This window comes from Panthera uncia, chromosome B4 (genome assembly GCF_023721935.1).
Source record: "Panthera uncia isolate 11264 chromosome B4, Puncia_PCG_1.0, whole genome shotgun sequence".
In the NCBI taxonomy this organism is placed as follows: domain Eukaryota; kingdom Metazoa; phylum Chordata; class Mammalia; order Carnivora; family Felidae; genus Panthera; species Panthera uncia.
This window is the reverse complement of record NC_064809.1, coordinates 127,678,079-127,692,213: the sequence shown is the minus strand read 5'-3', so window position 1 is coordinate 127,692,213 and position 14,135 is coordinate 127,678,079. Positions and strand designations below refer to the sequence as shown.

Below are 14,135 nucleotides of genomic sequence, written 5' to 3'. Positions count from 1 at the left end.
CCCGCCCCCCCCCCCCCCCCCCCCCGAGAGATCTGTTGTCCCTCACACCCCGGGGTGGTGGCCTGCATTTCACTCTGTGCTAGGAATTCCCACCTTCATTTTCTTCTTTGACAACTTCCTGCCACCACCCCCCCAACTCCCCCCACCCCCGCCAAGGAAGTTGGGAAAGAGGTGGCTCACTGTTGTGGAATTGAGGCTCAGAGAGGTGCAGTGACCCGCCCCCGGGGTCGCACAGCTAGCGAGGGGGCCGGGGCCCAGATTGGAACGTGGCTCTCCCTGCTCTTGCCCTCCGGATCCCAGATCTGGGCCCACCGGATCCCAGAGCCAAGTGGGAAGGGCTCAGGCGGGCACTTTCTTCTCTCCGTGGATGGAGGGCACGGGAGGTGGGGGCTCCACGGCGGCGCTGGGAGGGAGAGGAGAATTCCGGGGCCATCAGGTCCCCGCCAGAGAGTTTTTTTTTTTGCACGGCGCCCGGGGCCACTGGCTGTGTGATCGGCCCCGGGGCACGTCCCCTCTCCGTGCATCTGTGAAGTGAACGAGATGTGCTCCAGGGCCCTTTCCGCTTCCAACACGGGTTGGTTGATTCTCACACCGGTGCCAGCCCCCACCAGACACACAGAGGATTTTACCCTGTGCCCGGTGCCTAGATCAGCGCCAGGCTTCACAGCAGGTGCCCCAGAGACAGTCGCGCGCGGAGACAACGCATCCCCCGGGCGCCTACAGCAAGCACACTCCCTGGGCTGACCCAGAGCGTTCCCCAAGCCAGTTGGCGGGCGGGCAGTCAGGGAGGCCTTCCTGGAGGTGGCCGCCCTGCGTAGCCGGTAGTTAGAGGAGCTGTGGCTGAGAGTCTGGAGGAGGCGTCCCGCTCACCTCCCCGCTGCTCTTTCTCCTGGCAGAAGTGGCTCTCCTCTCCCTTCCCCTCGTCGTCCTTCAGCCCCAACACGCCGGCACCCGAGATCTCCCCGCTGGAGGTGCTGGACAGGGACGCCAAGGCCACACTGTTGCTCCTGCTACAGCAGGAGAAGGTGCCCTCCTCGTCCTCAGCCGAGACCAGCGGCCACTCGCTGACCAGCTGCTTCACCAATCAGGGCTATTTCTTCTTCCACCTCCCGGACGCTCTGGAGATCGAGGCCTGCCAGGTGTACTTCACCTATGACCCCTGCACGGAAGAGCCCGATGAGGCTGGGCCCGGGGCGCCTGCGGGGTCTCTCCTGCCACCCCTGCTGCCTCCGCCCGGGGAGGAAGACGCCTACTGCACCTTCCTCCTCGGCGGCCCGGGCCCCCCAAACACGGCCCCGGGGGGCACTGGAGCTCATGACAAGAAGCTGGCCCCCTCCCCGCAGGAGGGAGCTCCCAGAGACTGGGCTCCCCGGCCCCCGATGTCTCCCCCGCCAGGTGCACCTGAGCCGGTGGACATCCAGCCACCCCTGGAGGGCTCCGTGGAAGGAGCAAGAGAGGAGGTCCCGGGCCCGGGCCCTGGCCCTGGGGAGGGGGTCAGGGTCAGCTTCCCCTGGGCCAGCCCTCCTGGGCAAGGCCAGCTCAGAGCCCCTGCCTCCTGCCTGACCCTGAACACCGATGCCTACCTGTCCCTCCAGGAGCTGCAGGATCAGGACCCAGCTCGCTCGGGGTAGACGGACGACCCGGCGGGTCACTGCCCACTGTGGTGCCAGGCCCAGTTGAGGGCTCGCTGTCCTCAAGGCTTGTCCACTGCTGAGTCACTCGGTTTCTAGCCGTGCCCCGGACATCTCTGCCCAGAGGGCCCCCACCCAACTTAGCACACTTGGCCGTTCACTTCTAAAGACCTCAGTTGCTGCTTCCTGGTCCTATGGCCCAAGTGCAGAGTGGGGGGGGGGTGGGGGCACCGTGACTCTCCCACTCCCTCATCAGTCCCGGAGCCCCATGGCTTTTGTCCCTGAAGCATCCCTCCTCTTCAGCCCTGCAAGCACTCTTGGGGGAGGGTTCTCGGGGCTCTCCAGGGGTCTTCTCCACAGGCTTCCTGCCCCATCCCCCCCCCCCCCCCCCGCAGGACAATGAGAACAATGAGAACGCTCTTTTCAGGACATAAATATGGTTAAGCTGCTTCCCCCGGTTGGTTAAATCCCTGCCATGCCTCCTCACTGCCCTCCGCTTCACTTCTTGGGCTGGCCCCTGCTCCTCCAGCATCGTGTTGGGACGTTCCCTTCTGGAACCCTCCTACTGAGCCACCAGAAGCTCCCTCCTGCCCCCACACCTTGGCACATGCTGTTCCCCGGTGCCTTCAGTGCCTCCCTCATCTAGGGGACAAACCCCCCTTATCCCTCAAGTGTCAGGTCCGCTTCCCTTGGAAGGAAACACTGCTTCCATTCATGTGCCCAGGCTTCACGACTCAGTGCTGGAGGGACAGTTCTCGGGGTCACGGGATGGCTAGACCCAGCGGCTCTGTCACTTCGCCCTTGGGATCTCTCATGACCTCAGCCTGCTTTCCTGCTGTGTCCTTACCACAGTATGGACACAAATACCCCGGGGGGGGGGGGGAGAGGAGGGGACACTGGCTGGATGTTTCCATGGAGGTTTCACAGACTCCTAGGGCATGCTGCTGGAAAGTGAACCTCCTGTCAGTGGCAGGTTCCGATGCTGTCCCAGGGAGCCCAGATCTGGGCCCCTGCCACTCCACCCTCTACTGGAAGGACCTCTTCCGTGGCTCCGGGGCTGGCACACCGCCTCCAGAAGAGCAACTCCGTTCACCGCACTTGACACGGGGTACCTGACACCCCACCGTATCCCCCGGATGAGATAATGAACCGTCTGGAACCGTCTTGCTCGGACTCCCTGTGCCCGGCTGCCTTCACATAGGGGGCATCATCCAACGCACAGAGCACCCCCGGCGCCTTGACCCGTGTGAGGTCAAGACTCAGAGAGGCAAAGCCCCATGCCCGCTAGGCTCCAGCACGCCCATTCCAGCAAGAGGCTCATCCCCTTTACAATGGCAATCCTCCCCACCAACGCAAACACACAGACACACACAGAGCCGGCCCCTTCCTTCTTGGTGCTCCCCACCACCTCTCCATCTCTCTTCCCTTCTGTCTCTGGCACTGGTCACACCTGCGATGTCCGTCACAATCTTGCTCCCATACGACCAACCTCAGTCAAGAAAGGACTTCGTCCAAGCTCGGCGGGGGACCAGACCGGTCCTCCAGTTGTAGGCCCTGCTCCTCCCTGATTGGGCACTTGACACAAGCCCACCCATAGGCTGACAAGCAGCCTATGAGCTGGCTCAGAAAATAAGCTCTGCCCAATCAGAGAGGCGGGGCCCGAACCGGCCAATCAGGTTACTCTCCGTCTCGAGAGGGTGCACTCAGGGAGGGAGCACGTCCTTGCGGAAAAGGCGCCCTCGGAGAAGGCAGCGGAGGACTTTCGTCCCGTGTAGAGGACAGCGCCGGGCTCTGTTAACAGAGACTCTTGCTGCCAAGGAGGCTGCTGACTGTTCACTCAAGATTCTTGTTTTCCTTACGTCCAGAATAAACTCCCCTTTCCTGAGGTTGTCTGAGTCTTGGATCCTAACCACGGAAGAGCTTCGTTACCTGGCCAGCTCACGTCCCACCTCCTGCCATGTGATGCCATGTGTTCTGGGCCACAGAGTTCCTCGGTCCTGATCTGAGCCTCAGACCCGAGCTCCGTGCCCAGAGCCTTGCGCTGTGTCCCGGGACCAACCGAGAGGCCGCTCTGCAAGTCAGGTTCCACTTTGAAGCGTTCTTGGGATGGTTACATTTCTCATTTGTAATGTATTTATTTTCAGTGATCTGTGTGTGTCATCTCTGTTGCTGTGTACTTGATATTTTCCTGTAACTCCATTCACTATTTTGTTTACTTGTATTTAAAGAAAAATCGTCGTGTTGCTTCCGTGAATGGAGACACCGATATTCTCTGTAAATAAAAGGGAACTCTAAAAAGTAAATACAATAAAACAAAATGTCTCCATCTGTTGCCAGCTGGAAATTGGGCTTTCTTAGTTTAAAGAGGAGATTAGCGGGCCGCCTGGGTGGCTCAGTCAGTTGAGCGACGGACTTCACCTCAGGTCATGATCTCGCGGTTCACGAGTTCGAGCCCCCGAGTCCCGCAGGGGCTCTGTGCCGACAGCTCGGAGCCTGGACCCTCCTTCGGGCTCTGTGTTTCTCTCTCTCTCTCTCTCTCTCTCTCTCTCTCTGCCTCTCCCCCACTCACGCTCTATCAAAAATAAATTAAAAAAACAAAAACACTAAAAAACTTTTTTAAAGAGGAGATTGGCAAGTGTTGGGAGGCTGTTGAAGACATGCCAGCACCAAACAGTGAGAAAGCAAAAAGATTATAAGAGGAATATCATTTTCACTAATAGGAGTCAGGTTTCTCTTATTCTGTGCCTAGGCACCTTCTGACATGGTCTCATGGGAAAATAAAAATAAAATATCATAAAAATATGACTAATATGTACATTTAATATAATATAAAGTAATACAATATAAACTGAATATAATAAATGTAAATAAGGTTATATATATATATATATATATATATATATATATATATAATTTTTTTCCCCTTTCAGTGCCTTTGACTCTGAACTGTTGGACCAGATCACAGATAGCGATAGCTGACGTTCACAAAGCTGTACCCATGGCAGACATTGCTAATCAATTGCACCCACTCATACCAGACACCGCTAACCGATCACAGCTCTCCTTCCCGCGAAGTTTGGGTACCGCTTTAGACTCCGCAGGCAGGTCCCAAATGATCATAGCTGGCACCTGGTGACCTATCTGGACCAGATAATCCTCCTGAGATTCCTTCCACAGTGGAAGGTCTTATCTTCCCAGGCCCGATTTTCCAGGCAGGGACGGGGGCTGGAAAGCGGAGAGGGGCCAATTAGCAGACATGCCCAGGGAACATGCCCAGGGTCCCCACCGTGGTCTGATGAGAAGTTTGAGCTGGTGGTGAGCAGAAATGAGGGGCCACCTTACACCAGATGGACTGATGGGGCCGAAGCCACCATGTGACATGTCCTGGGTGGGTCAGAGTCTGTGCCTCCGGGGACGGGGCAAGGAGGAAGCAGCTGGTAGGGGCAGGAAGGGCGAGGCAGAGACAGGCCTGCCTGGGTCAGATCGCAGGGAGAGGAGCGGCACCAGCTGGGACGCAGGCGGCCGAGAGCCCCGGGAGACCTGTCAGGTGCGGAGTGGGAAGCAGGAGGCAGCCGGGCAGACTGGGGGATCAGAGAAAAGGAGGGAGAGGTGGGCAGGCCTTCCAGCCTCTCAGACCTCCAATTTCTCGAACTATATTTGTTCCTCACCTCCCCAGTCCATCTGGTATCCCTGCTCTCTCCCCGCTTCCCAGATCCCACCCCAAGCAACTTCCAGCATCCATGGTCACCGAGCAAATTACGGAGGAAACAGTCCATCCTGGGGTGAATACCTACCCCTGCCCTCTCAATTACTGGCATCCTGGATGACTTCAGAAAAGATTAAGAGGCACATTTAGCCACTGCTTACCAAGCGTTACCCTCATCGCCTGAAAAGACCCAGCAAAGCAGGTGTTTTGTCCCCCATTTTGCAGATTAGGAAACTGAGGCTCAGGGAAGTTTAAAAGTTTAAAAGTTCCCGGCAATGGATTAAAAAGTGACAACAGCAGCCCCCTTTTCACGATTGTAATTGTAGTCGAGACCGTCCCCACCCTTGTGAGGCGGCAGCATCGCCTTGAGCTCGGGTCCCTGCTCAGCCTCCTCGTTGGTCCGCCTGTCCCCTGCCACCTGCTTCTCTAATTCTTCCACGTCCTCGACCAACTGTATCCCAAACTAGCTGAAGGGTGGCTGAGCTTCTCTGGCTACAGCCCCGTGCAACAGGTCCCTCTCCCTCCCCAATTCAGGAGACTCGTCCAGAAGCTTCCCATGCAGCCCATTTCCAATAAAGGCTCAGGTTCTGCAGAGGAGGGTGTGGCTGTCCCTCTACTCCTCTCTGTGTTCTCCACGGTCGCTCCCCCACCCAGGGCTGGGGACTCTGCAGAAGGACAGTAGCCAGCCTCCTCTCTGTGGCCCAGCGCGTGGCACGAGGCCAGGTGCACAGAGGAAGATGATGTGTCTCCCGCCAGCTCCTCCCTCCCTCTGCGTCCTGGCTTCCTGGAATTGTAGACGGGGAACCTCTCCCCCCCAACCTGTATCTCTCTCCCCACTCAGAACTTCCGGCCTTGCTTTCCCACAGCCCTTCGCCACCCACCCACCCCTCCGGGCCCTGTGATGGGAGCCTCGAGTGTGTCATATCATGGTGGTGGAAAATGTCTCTGAACAAGCCAGCCAAGGGGATGTCCCGGCTGTCACAGTGGCCAGGCCCAGGCACCCGTGCTGAGCTAAGTTTAATCAACAACCCAACCGCTTACCCCCCAACCCCCAACAACAGTGGCCTTGAGATAGGAGAACGCAGGGGTGAGGGCCCAGGGTTCCGGCGTGCCACCCCCCCCCCCCCCCCCCCCCCCCCCAGCCAAACTCCCTGGGGGACGTGTGCCGACCTCTCAGAACCTCTTGTCCTCCCCTGTGACGCGGAACTCAGAAACTCCGTCATTCCTGTTTCACTGGATGGCTGAGAGACTGGGTAAGACAGACGTGCACGCACTTGAGAATCAGTGAAAAAAGCTTGCCCGGGTGAGTGCTAAAGTCCTCCCGGTTCAAATCCTTGCGTCCCTGCGTTCTAGCTGTGTGGCCTTGGGCAAGTCACTGGCCACTCCGTGCCTTGGTCATCTCAGCCCTAAAATGGGCCCAGAGGGGCGCCTGGGTGGCTCAGTCGGTTAAGCGGCCGACTCCGGCTCAGGTCACGATCTCGCGGTCCGTGAGTTCGAGCCCCACGTCGGGCTCTGGGCTGACGGCTCAGAGCCTGGAGCCCGTTTCAGATTCTGTGTCTCCCTCTCTCTCTCTGACCCTCCCCCGTTCATGCTCTGTCTCTCTCTGTCTCAAAAATAAATAAATGTTAAAAAAAAAATTAAAAATAAATAAATAAATAAAATGGGCTCAGAATAGTACCTCCTTCTTTCCCTCACGGTGTTGTTGTGGAGACCAAGTGAGTTAATAACACCGTGTGCTTAGCACAGAGGCTCAGGCGTGCTAAGTGCTTAATGAAGGCAGCTCTTGAAGGGACACTAAAGGATCCTCGCAGGCCCTTGTCCCCACCGCTGTCCCTCCCAGCGCCTGCCACAGGGTGTTCATTGAGTGAATGTGTGTATTGCTGGATGGGTGAGAGAAGGAAGGAAAGGAAGGAGGGAAGGACACACAAGGTCCAAGAACCTGAACTTGTATATAAACTGGAACCAACGTGGACGGCAGAAAGGACAGAGCCCACAGGCCGTCACGGCCACATCTGGGTTGACAGCTGCCCTGATGACACAAGGCATCCAGAGGAGAGAGGCACTCGGAGGGGGCGGGGACCCGAGCCAGCGCTGGCTGCTTCCTCCAAGGCAGCCAGAAAGCCGCTCCTTGGAGAAGCTTCTATGCCTCCAGCCTTTGGATCTGGGCCCTCAAACCGAACTGCCCACAGGGGAGGAGCCCTGGCTGTGACAGCATTTTGAGAACCAGAAAAAACATACACGTATCTGTTGAAACTTGGACTTCTGTGTGCCTTGGAAGTTTTTTATTGCCTGATGGTTTTTAGTCTTAAAATTTTATCTTTGGGCAGAGCCCTGGGAAGAGCACAGGACTGGGAAGTAGGTAAGCTGGGTTCCAGTCCCAGGCCTGCTGGTGACCTCCCCCCACCAGCGTGTTCCGGGAGCCCCCGCCGCCAGGAGGGACCGCACAGTGGAGGAGGACAGGCTGGGTGACGCATGAGGAGTTTCCATTGTGTGTCCCTGACTGTGGCCTCAACCCCCAAACCCCTGATCAGAAGCCACTCCCCTGACCTCTGGCTGGGAAAGTGTCAAGGGGCCAGGCCAGAACCTTCTGAGTCCTCCTCTAACTGCGCCTGCAGACAGAGGCCAGAGGCCAGAGGCCAGGACCCAGAGCTGGGACAGAAGGGGTGAGGGGCCCCAAGGGGGAGGGACACAGACACAGAAGGGGGGTGGTCACTGGGGGAATCTGACATCAGGGGGGTCCTGGGGTTGAATCCCAGCACTTCCCGGCTGTGTGATGTTGACAAGTGACATCTGCACTTTGTCACCTGCAAAATGGAGTGAAATGGCCATTTTTTTTCTGTTGGGGAGGGGGGGATGAGGCCAGCCCATGTCTGGTTAACTGTATCACAAAGTCACAGAGTTGTTTTTTGTTTTTAACATTTCTTCATCTTTGAGAGACAGAGAGAGACACAGCATGAGCAGGGGAGGGGAAGAGAGAGGGAGACACAGACTCCAAAGCGGGCTCCAGGCTCCGAGCCGTCAGCACAGAGCCCGACGCGGGGCTCGAACTCACGGACCGCGAGATCATGACCCGAGCCGGAGTCAGAGGCTTAACCTACTGAGCCACCCGGGCGCCCCACAAAGTCGCAGAGCCTTAGGGCCTCCATGAGGGTACCGGAAGCCCTTACGAGCCTCGAATCCCTCTACAGGCGAGGCAAGTAGGGTCACTGAGGCAGTGATTCCTGCGAGGTCTCACACTTGAGTCGATGACAGGCCATCCTGACGGATTCGCATTCCTAAGGAGTGTCCCTAAGTGCTGCTGAGGGCCTCGTTCTCTGCCTGCTGCTGAGAGAACAGTCTGGCATCTGTCGCACTGTCTGTCTTCCCCCGGCTGAGCTGTGTCCCTCAAGGACCGGGACTGAGCCTTGTTTGTTTCTGCGGCCCTGGGGCCCAGCACAGGCCGGCACCCTGGTGGTGCTGACACGAGCGAGTTGCTCTACGTTCACCGTGTGCTGGGCAGAGGTGACAGAGGTGTCCTCCGGGGCCCCTACCGGGGCAGCCCCTAAAGGCTTGGTCAAGGCAACTGGAAAGATGTGCGCAGCTCACGCAGCTTCCTTTCCTCCCAGCCGTGAGACGGCTCCCAGAGGCCACAAGGAGGGGGAGGTGACAGGTTACATCTGTGTTTGTGAGGGGGCAGACCAAGGCAGGGGTAGCAGCTCAGGCGTGCAGAGGGAACATGCTTCTGAAGCAGGGAGGGCGCCCGGGTGGCCCCGTCGTTTCAGCGTCCGACTCCGGCTCAGGTCATGATCTCGCGGTCCGCGAGTTCGAGCCCCGCGTCGGGCTCCGTGCTGACGGCTCGGAGCCTGGAGCCCGCTTCGGAGTCTGTGTCTCCCACTCTCTCTGCCCCTCCCCTGCTCACGCTCTGCCTCTCTCTCTCTCAAAAGTAAAATAAAAGAAATTCTTTTTAATTTAAAAAAAAGAGAAAGAAGCGACTTGAGGACTCAGGGTCATTGGACCTTTGGAACAGTAGTCTGTGGCATTGCCGATAAACAGCCTGTTCCCACCCCTCTCCCCCTGCCCGGCAGGGGTTGACCTTGTGTCCCCTAAAAGATATGTCCCAGTCCTAACTCCTGATAGCTATGAATGTGACCTTCTTTGGAGACAGGGCTCTTCACAGATGTACATCAGATGAGGTCATCATGTGGGTCCTGATCCAGCACGCCTGGCGTCCTTATAAGAAAGGAGGGATCCAGAGACAGACACATGACATGCGACAATGGAGGCGGAGATTGAATGAATGAATGCCAAGGATGACCAACAACCTCTAACGCTGGGAAGAGGCAGGAAGCGTCCTCCCTTAGAGCCTTCGGAGGGAGCTTAGTCCTGCCGACACGTTGATCATGAACTTCTAGCCTCCCGAGCGGTGAGAGAATAAATTTCTGTCGTTCGACACCACTCCATCGGCCGTACCTTATTAGGACAGTTCTAGAAAACGAAGACACCGCCTTGGAGCCTAGGGGAGCTCGGTCGTCCCCATCGCCTGTCTAGACAGCATCTGGGTGACACACAAGGGGCCTGCCCCCGCGGCCTCCACCGCAGCCCCTGGACCTCAGAAATGCCAAGGGTTGCTAGCCATGCCCAAAAGCTAGGACGAGGCAGGGAAGGAATCTTCCCTAGAGTCTCCAGAGAGAGCCTAGACCTCTGACGCTTGATCTTGACCTCCAGAACGGTGATAGAACGCATCTCTGTTGTTTCCAGCCCCGGGGACGGTAATTCTTCGTGGCAGCCCAGAAAAATGACACCGCTCCCATCAAAGGGATCAGGCCAGAGCCCCTGAGACGGGCGGTGGGACCCGGGGCAAGTCAGCCTCTCGTCCCCGGAACCTCGGTCTCCTCCTCAGCTGAGCAGAGTCATGGATTCCCGCTCCCGAGCCTGGACTTGAGGCATCGCCGGGAGGGGCCCAGCTCGCGGCCCAGAGCTCAAAACACCCACCGGATCGTCATCGAAAGAAATGACAGTAACCATTATTTGCTCGCTCAGCGAGCGTGTGTGTGTCCCGTGAGCCCGGCTGGGATCCAGCGGGGTCAGGACAGACCAAGCCTTTGTCTTCGTGGGGTTCCTAGCAGGCCCCACGCTGTCAGCACAGAGCCCGACGCGGGGCTCGAACCCACGGACCGCGAGATCATGACCTGAGTCGGAGTCGGACGCTCAACCGACTGAGCCACCCAGGCGCCCCTGCCCGTCCCCACCTCTAATTTCACTCCCACCTCGGATGAAAAGAAAGGCCTCCCGTGTAGAGGGCACAGCACCCGCGAATTCTACCCCCTTCCATGTTCCCGAGTCCAGATGATTCTTTATCATCTCCCTTCCACAGCTGACGACCTGGGCAGGTGACATGACTCGCCAGGTCACTAAGAGGTAGAGCTAGGACTCCAGTCAGGTCCTCGAACTCTCCAACGTCTGGCTGGATCCTCGGCACCTGAGTGTGGTGGGCCCACTGAGGTCTGTCCCTCCCTGTCCTGATGGATCAAGCCTGCCGTGTCCCTTGGCCTCCAAGCCTCACTGGCCAGGCCTCCAGGTGGCTTCTCCGTCCCTAGAGACCAAGGGGACCCAGTGTGAACGTGAAATGCAGATACCCTGGGAACACTGAGGCTCTTATGCCGTCTGTGTGGGACTGTGTCCCCCTGCCACGGGACAAGGGTGTCCAGGGCACATGGCTGCCCTGTGGACCGAGAGGACTCCGGGGCAGGCTGTCCCCCGCCCGTGGTGGCTCTCTGAGCTCTTGGGGAGTTGACATCCTTGCACTTTTGCTTTCAAACGCCCCGCTCAGCAATTTGCTGCCCCCCCAACCCCCCAGTCCCAGGCCCTCCCCACGGGCTGTGGCCAATCAATGGCTGGGTGGCCGCCAAGTACAGAGGATGCCGATTGAACGAGGCCTGCTTTTCAGACCGTCCGGCTACGGTCTGGGGCCACCTTGCCTTCTGAGCGACAGGATGCGGCTCAGACGCAAGTCTCTGTCTCTCCGCCCCGCGCCCGCCCGAGAACCCCCTTCCCCTCGGAAAGTTTGCAGCGGGGGGTGGGGGTGAGGCCGGGGGCCAGGAGGAGGGGAAGAGGGGAGGCTGGAGGGAGGAGGGAAGGTTTCCCGGGGGCTGTGGTGACAGGAGGTGGGGCAAGGCTGGGGGTTTCAGTCCCAGGGTCCCGGTGGGGGCAGGGAAGGTGCCCCCCACCCCCCACCCCCAGCCAGAGTTCCCAGCCAGCCCCCTGCAGCCAGTGCGTGGTGTAGAGCTGTGCCCTTCACCCCGACCCTCCTCACTCACACCTCCCCCTCCTTGCCACACGGCTTCTTCGGACTCCACTAGGGTCAGCCCCTCTACCTGGCCATCGTGACTTCAGTGTTAACGGCCACATCACACAACACACACATCACAAAGCAGGTGAGATGAATTGCGATAAGTTGTTGTTTAACCCAATACAGCCGTCGTGTAATCAATGTGGAAACTTCTCACTGAGGTGTCGGACATTCTTTGTTCGCCCTGAGGCTTGGATCTCACCACCAGCGCGTCTCAGGTCGGACTGGCTGCACCTCAGGGGCTCAGGGGCCACCTGTGGCCAGTGGCCGCCTCAATGGAGAGCACCCCTCTATAGAATCAGGGAGGAGTTGAAATCATGTCCAGCTGAACGGAAAGTAGCATCAGACCCCGCTTTCCCCCTTTCTGTCCCCGGACCACAGGGGCCCAGCCTCCTGCTCTCTCTCGGGCCACTGGCTCCTCCGGGGTCCCCAGTCTAGGTAAGGAGACCCGCACGAGCCCCTGCCCCCGCCGCCCAGGCCTCTGCACAGCCCCCCATCCTCAGTCCCTTCCTCCCCCCCAACCTCATGCTCTAGGGGACCGGGGGCTGTAACCAGGCAGGAACGTCACCAGGCAACAGGCCTCAGGGGAGAGCTCAGATCTCCTGCACCTGCCCGCCAGCCTCCGGGGTGCCCACGGGGCGGGGTGGGGTGGGGCGGGCGCTGCCTGTCTCCTGCCTCTGGCCTGTTTACCTGGGCTCAGTCACCGTGCTGACCTGAACCCGGCAGAAGGCCCATGGAGCCTGGGGCCACAGGCCACAGGGGACAAGGGCCAGACAGCCCGGCCATGGCTCTGGGCCATTGATCCAGCCCAGGCTGGCTGGTGGGGGTAGGGAGACCTTGGCCTGGACAAACAGAGGCTCTGGGGCCTGCGTGCAGGCCCGGCACCCACCTGCTACTCCCAGAGGTAAGCGGGGGCCTCCAGGACGGGGGACCAGGATCTAAGAATGGCCCGGTGACAGTGTCCGTTCTGAGAGCCAGGCCTGGCTCTCTGGGGCTGGAGCCTCCGGCCCTGCTCTGAGAACAGGTCTTCAGGGCCCCGTCGGCCAGACAGCGACTGGGTAAGCAGAGGGCGAGGGGTCCCCAGAGCCGGGGTGGGGGCGAGACGGGGCGGAGTGAGGCCAGGTATATGGGCAGGCACGGGGGCACTGGGGACACTGCGGGCTCCGGGGGCTGGGAGGCCTGGGTTCCGGTGGGGCCGGTGGACCCTGGGCCAGGGACTGGGCGGAGGAGGGGCCCCGTTTGCCAGGCCGAGCTCCCCACCCACACTCCGCAACACTGGATGTGCCCTGCTCCCTACCTACGCACCCACCTGGGCTCTCGGGTGTGGGAGACAGGCCCCGAGCCTCACGCTGCGCCGAACGGGGGACCCTTAGGTCCCAGGCCCGGAGCTGCATGCAGCCGGCTCTGCGCGTGCGTGCGCGTGTGAAGTTTGAGGAATGCACCCGTGAGTTTGTGTGTCACAGACGGATGTGTGTATACCTGAACGTGTGTCCGCCTGTGTGATCTGTGTGTGGGTTTATCACATATTTATACCGTACTCGCGTGTGTGTGGAAGGGACTTTCACGTGCTCCCCCCACCCTCGGGCACACGCCGCGTGGCTCGTAGCAGGGATCTGCTCCAGGCCCAGGTCCTCCTCGCTGGAAGGTGCCTTCCATGGCTCTAGATGAGATTTCTGGTCTGTTCCTCCCCGCTCTGCCCTGCGGTGGCTCAGTGACCTTGGGCAAGTCGTTTTCTCTCCCCGTACCTCATTTCCCCCAACTATTAGATAGAGATAACAAAGCAGAACATTCCAGGCTGCTGGAGGCTGAGATACAATGTGATTCTCAACATGGTCCAGTAAAGGGCTGGCAGGCAGGGGGGTGGCCCGGCCCTGCCCCCCCCCTCCCCGGGGAGCTCAGCTTCCGGTGGGCCGACTGAGGACGCTCCGATGGTCAGGGAGAGCTGGAGGGCAGAGGGGCAGGTGCCAGGGAAGGGGCCAGGTGCTCAGATCAGAGAAGAAGCCGGTGTCAGTTGGGGCACACCCAGCCCTCCTTCCAGGGGCTCACCCTCAGGGGACAGAGAATGTCCCAAGGTGAACTGCGCGTTGATGGGGGAGGCCCGGGATGCTCCAGAGAAGCAGCCACCCCTCCTGAGGCACCCTGGGAGAACTGCCAAGAGGAGGTGGGAGGCGCACAGGGGTCAGCTGGGAGCTGGCCAAGTCAGAGGAGGGCAGCCCAGGCAGAGGGAAAGCCAGGTGACGAGCAAGAACTTTCAGGGTTCCCGAAATGACCCACGTGACGCTTTTCATGCAGAGCGAGCTCAGGGCCCTTGACCTGTATACCTCCTCTAGCATCTTCGTTGTTAGAACTGATGGCCGAGAAGTCCAGCGTCAAGGGGAAAAAGAAAGCAGAGAGAAATGAAGGCAGGAGAAGTCGGCCGGGCCACGCGTGCCCAAAGCGCCCTCCAGCTATCGGGAAGGAGCTGGGATCC

At 59.3% G+C, this 14,135-nt stretch overlaps 1 protein-coding gene and 1 long non-coding RNA gene across 2 annotated transcripts in view; one reads left to right on the top strand and one right to left on the bottom strand.

Annotated features, from left to right (window-relative positions):
- The window catches only part of LOC125919567 (uncharacterized), a 4,342-nt gene extending 2,673 nt beyond the window's left edge, over positions 1-1,669 (bottom strand). Inside the window, exons 1-2 of the long non-coding RNA XR_007456833.1 lie at positions 1,584-1,669; positions 871-1,159 (exon numbers count right to left, since the gene is read on the bottom strand). This is a non-coding gene — a long non-coding RNA (uncharacterized LOC125919567). The remainder of the gene's footprint in view (positions 1-870; positions 1,160-1,583) is intronic.
- IL2RB (interleukin 2 receptor subunit beta) overlaps positions 1-2,040 on the top strand; it is a 13,355-nt gene extending 11,315 nt beyond the window's left edge. The window contains exon 10 of the mRNA XM_049626290.1: positions 897-2,040. Coding sequence (XP_049482247.1) covers positions 897-1,631 — 735 coding nt within the window. The 3' untranslated portion in view covers positions 1,632-2,040. The remainder of the gene's footprint in view (positions 1-896) is intronic.
- Positions 2,041-14,135: the final 12,095 nt, after the last annotated feature.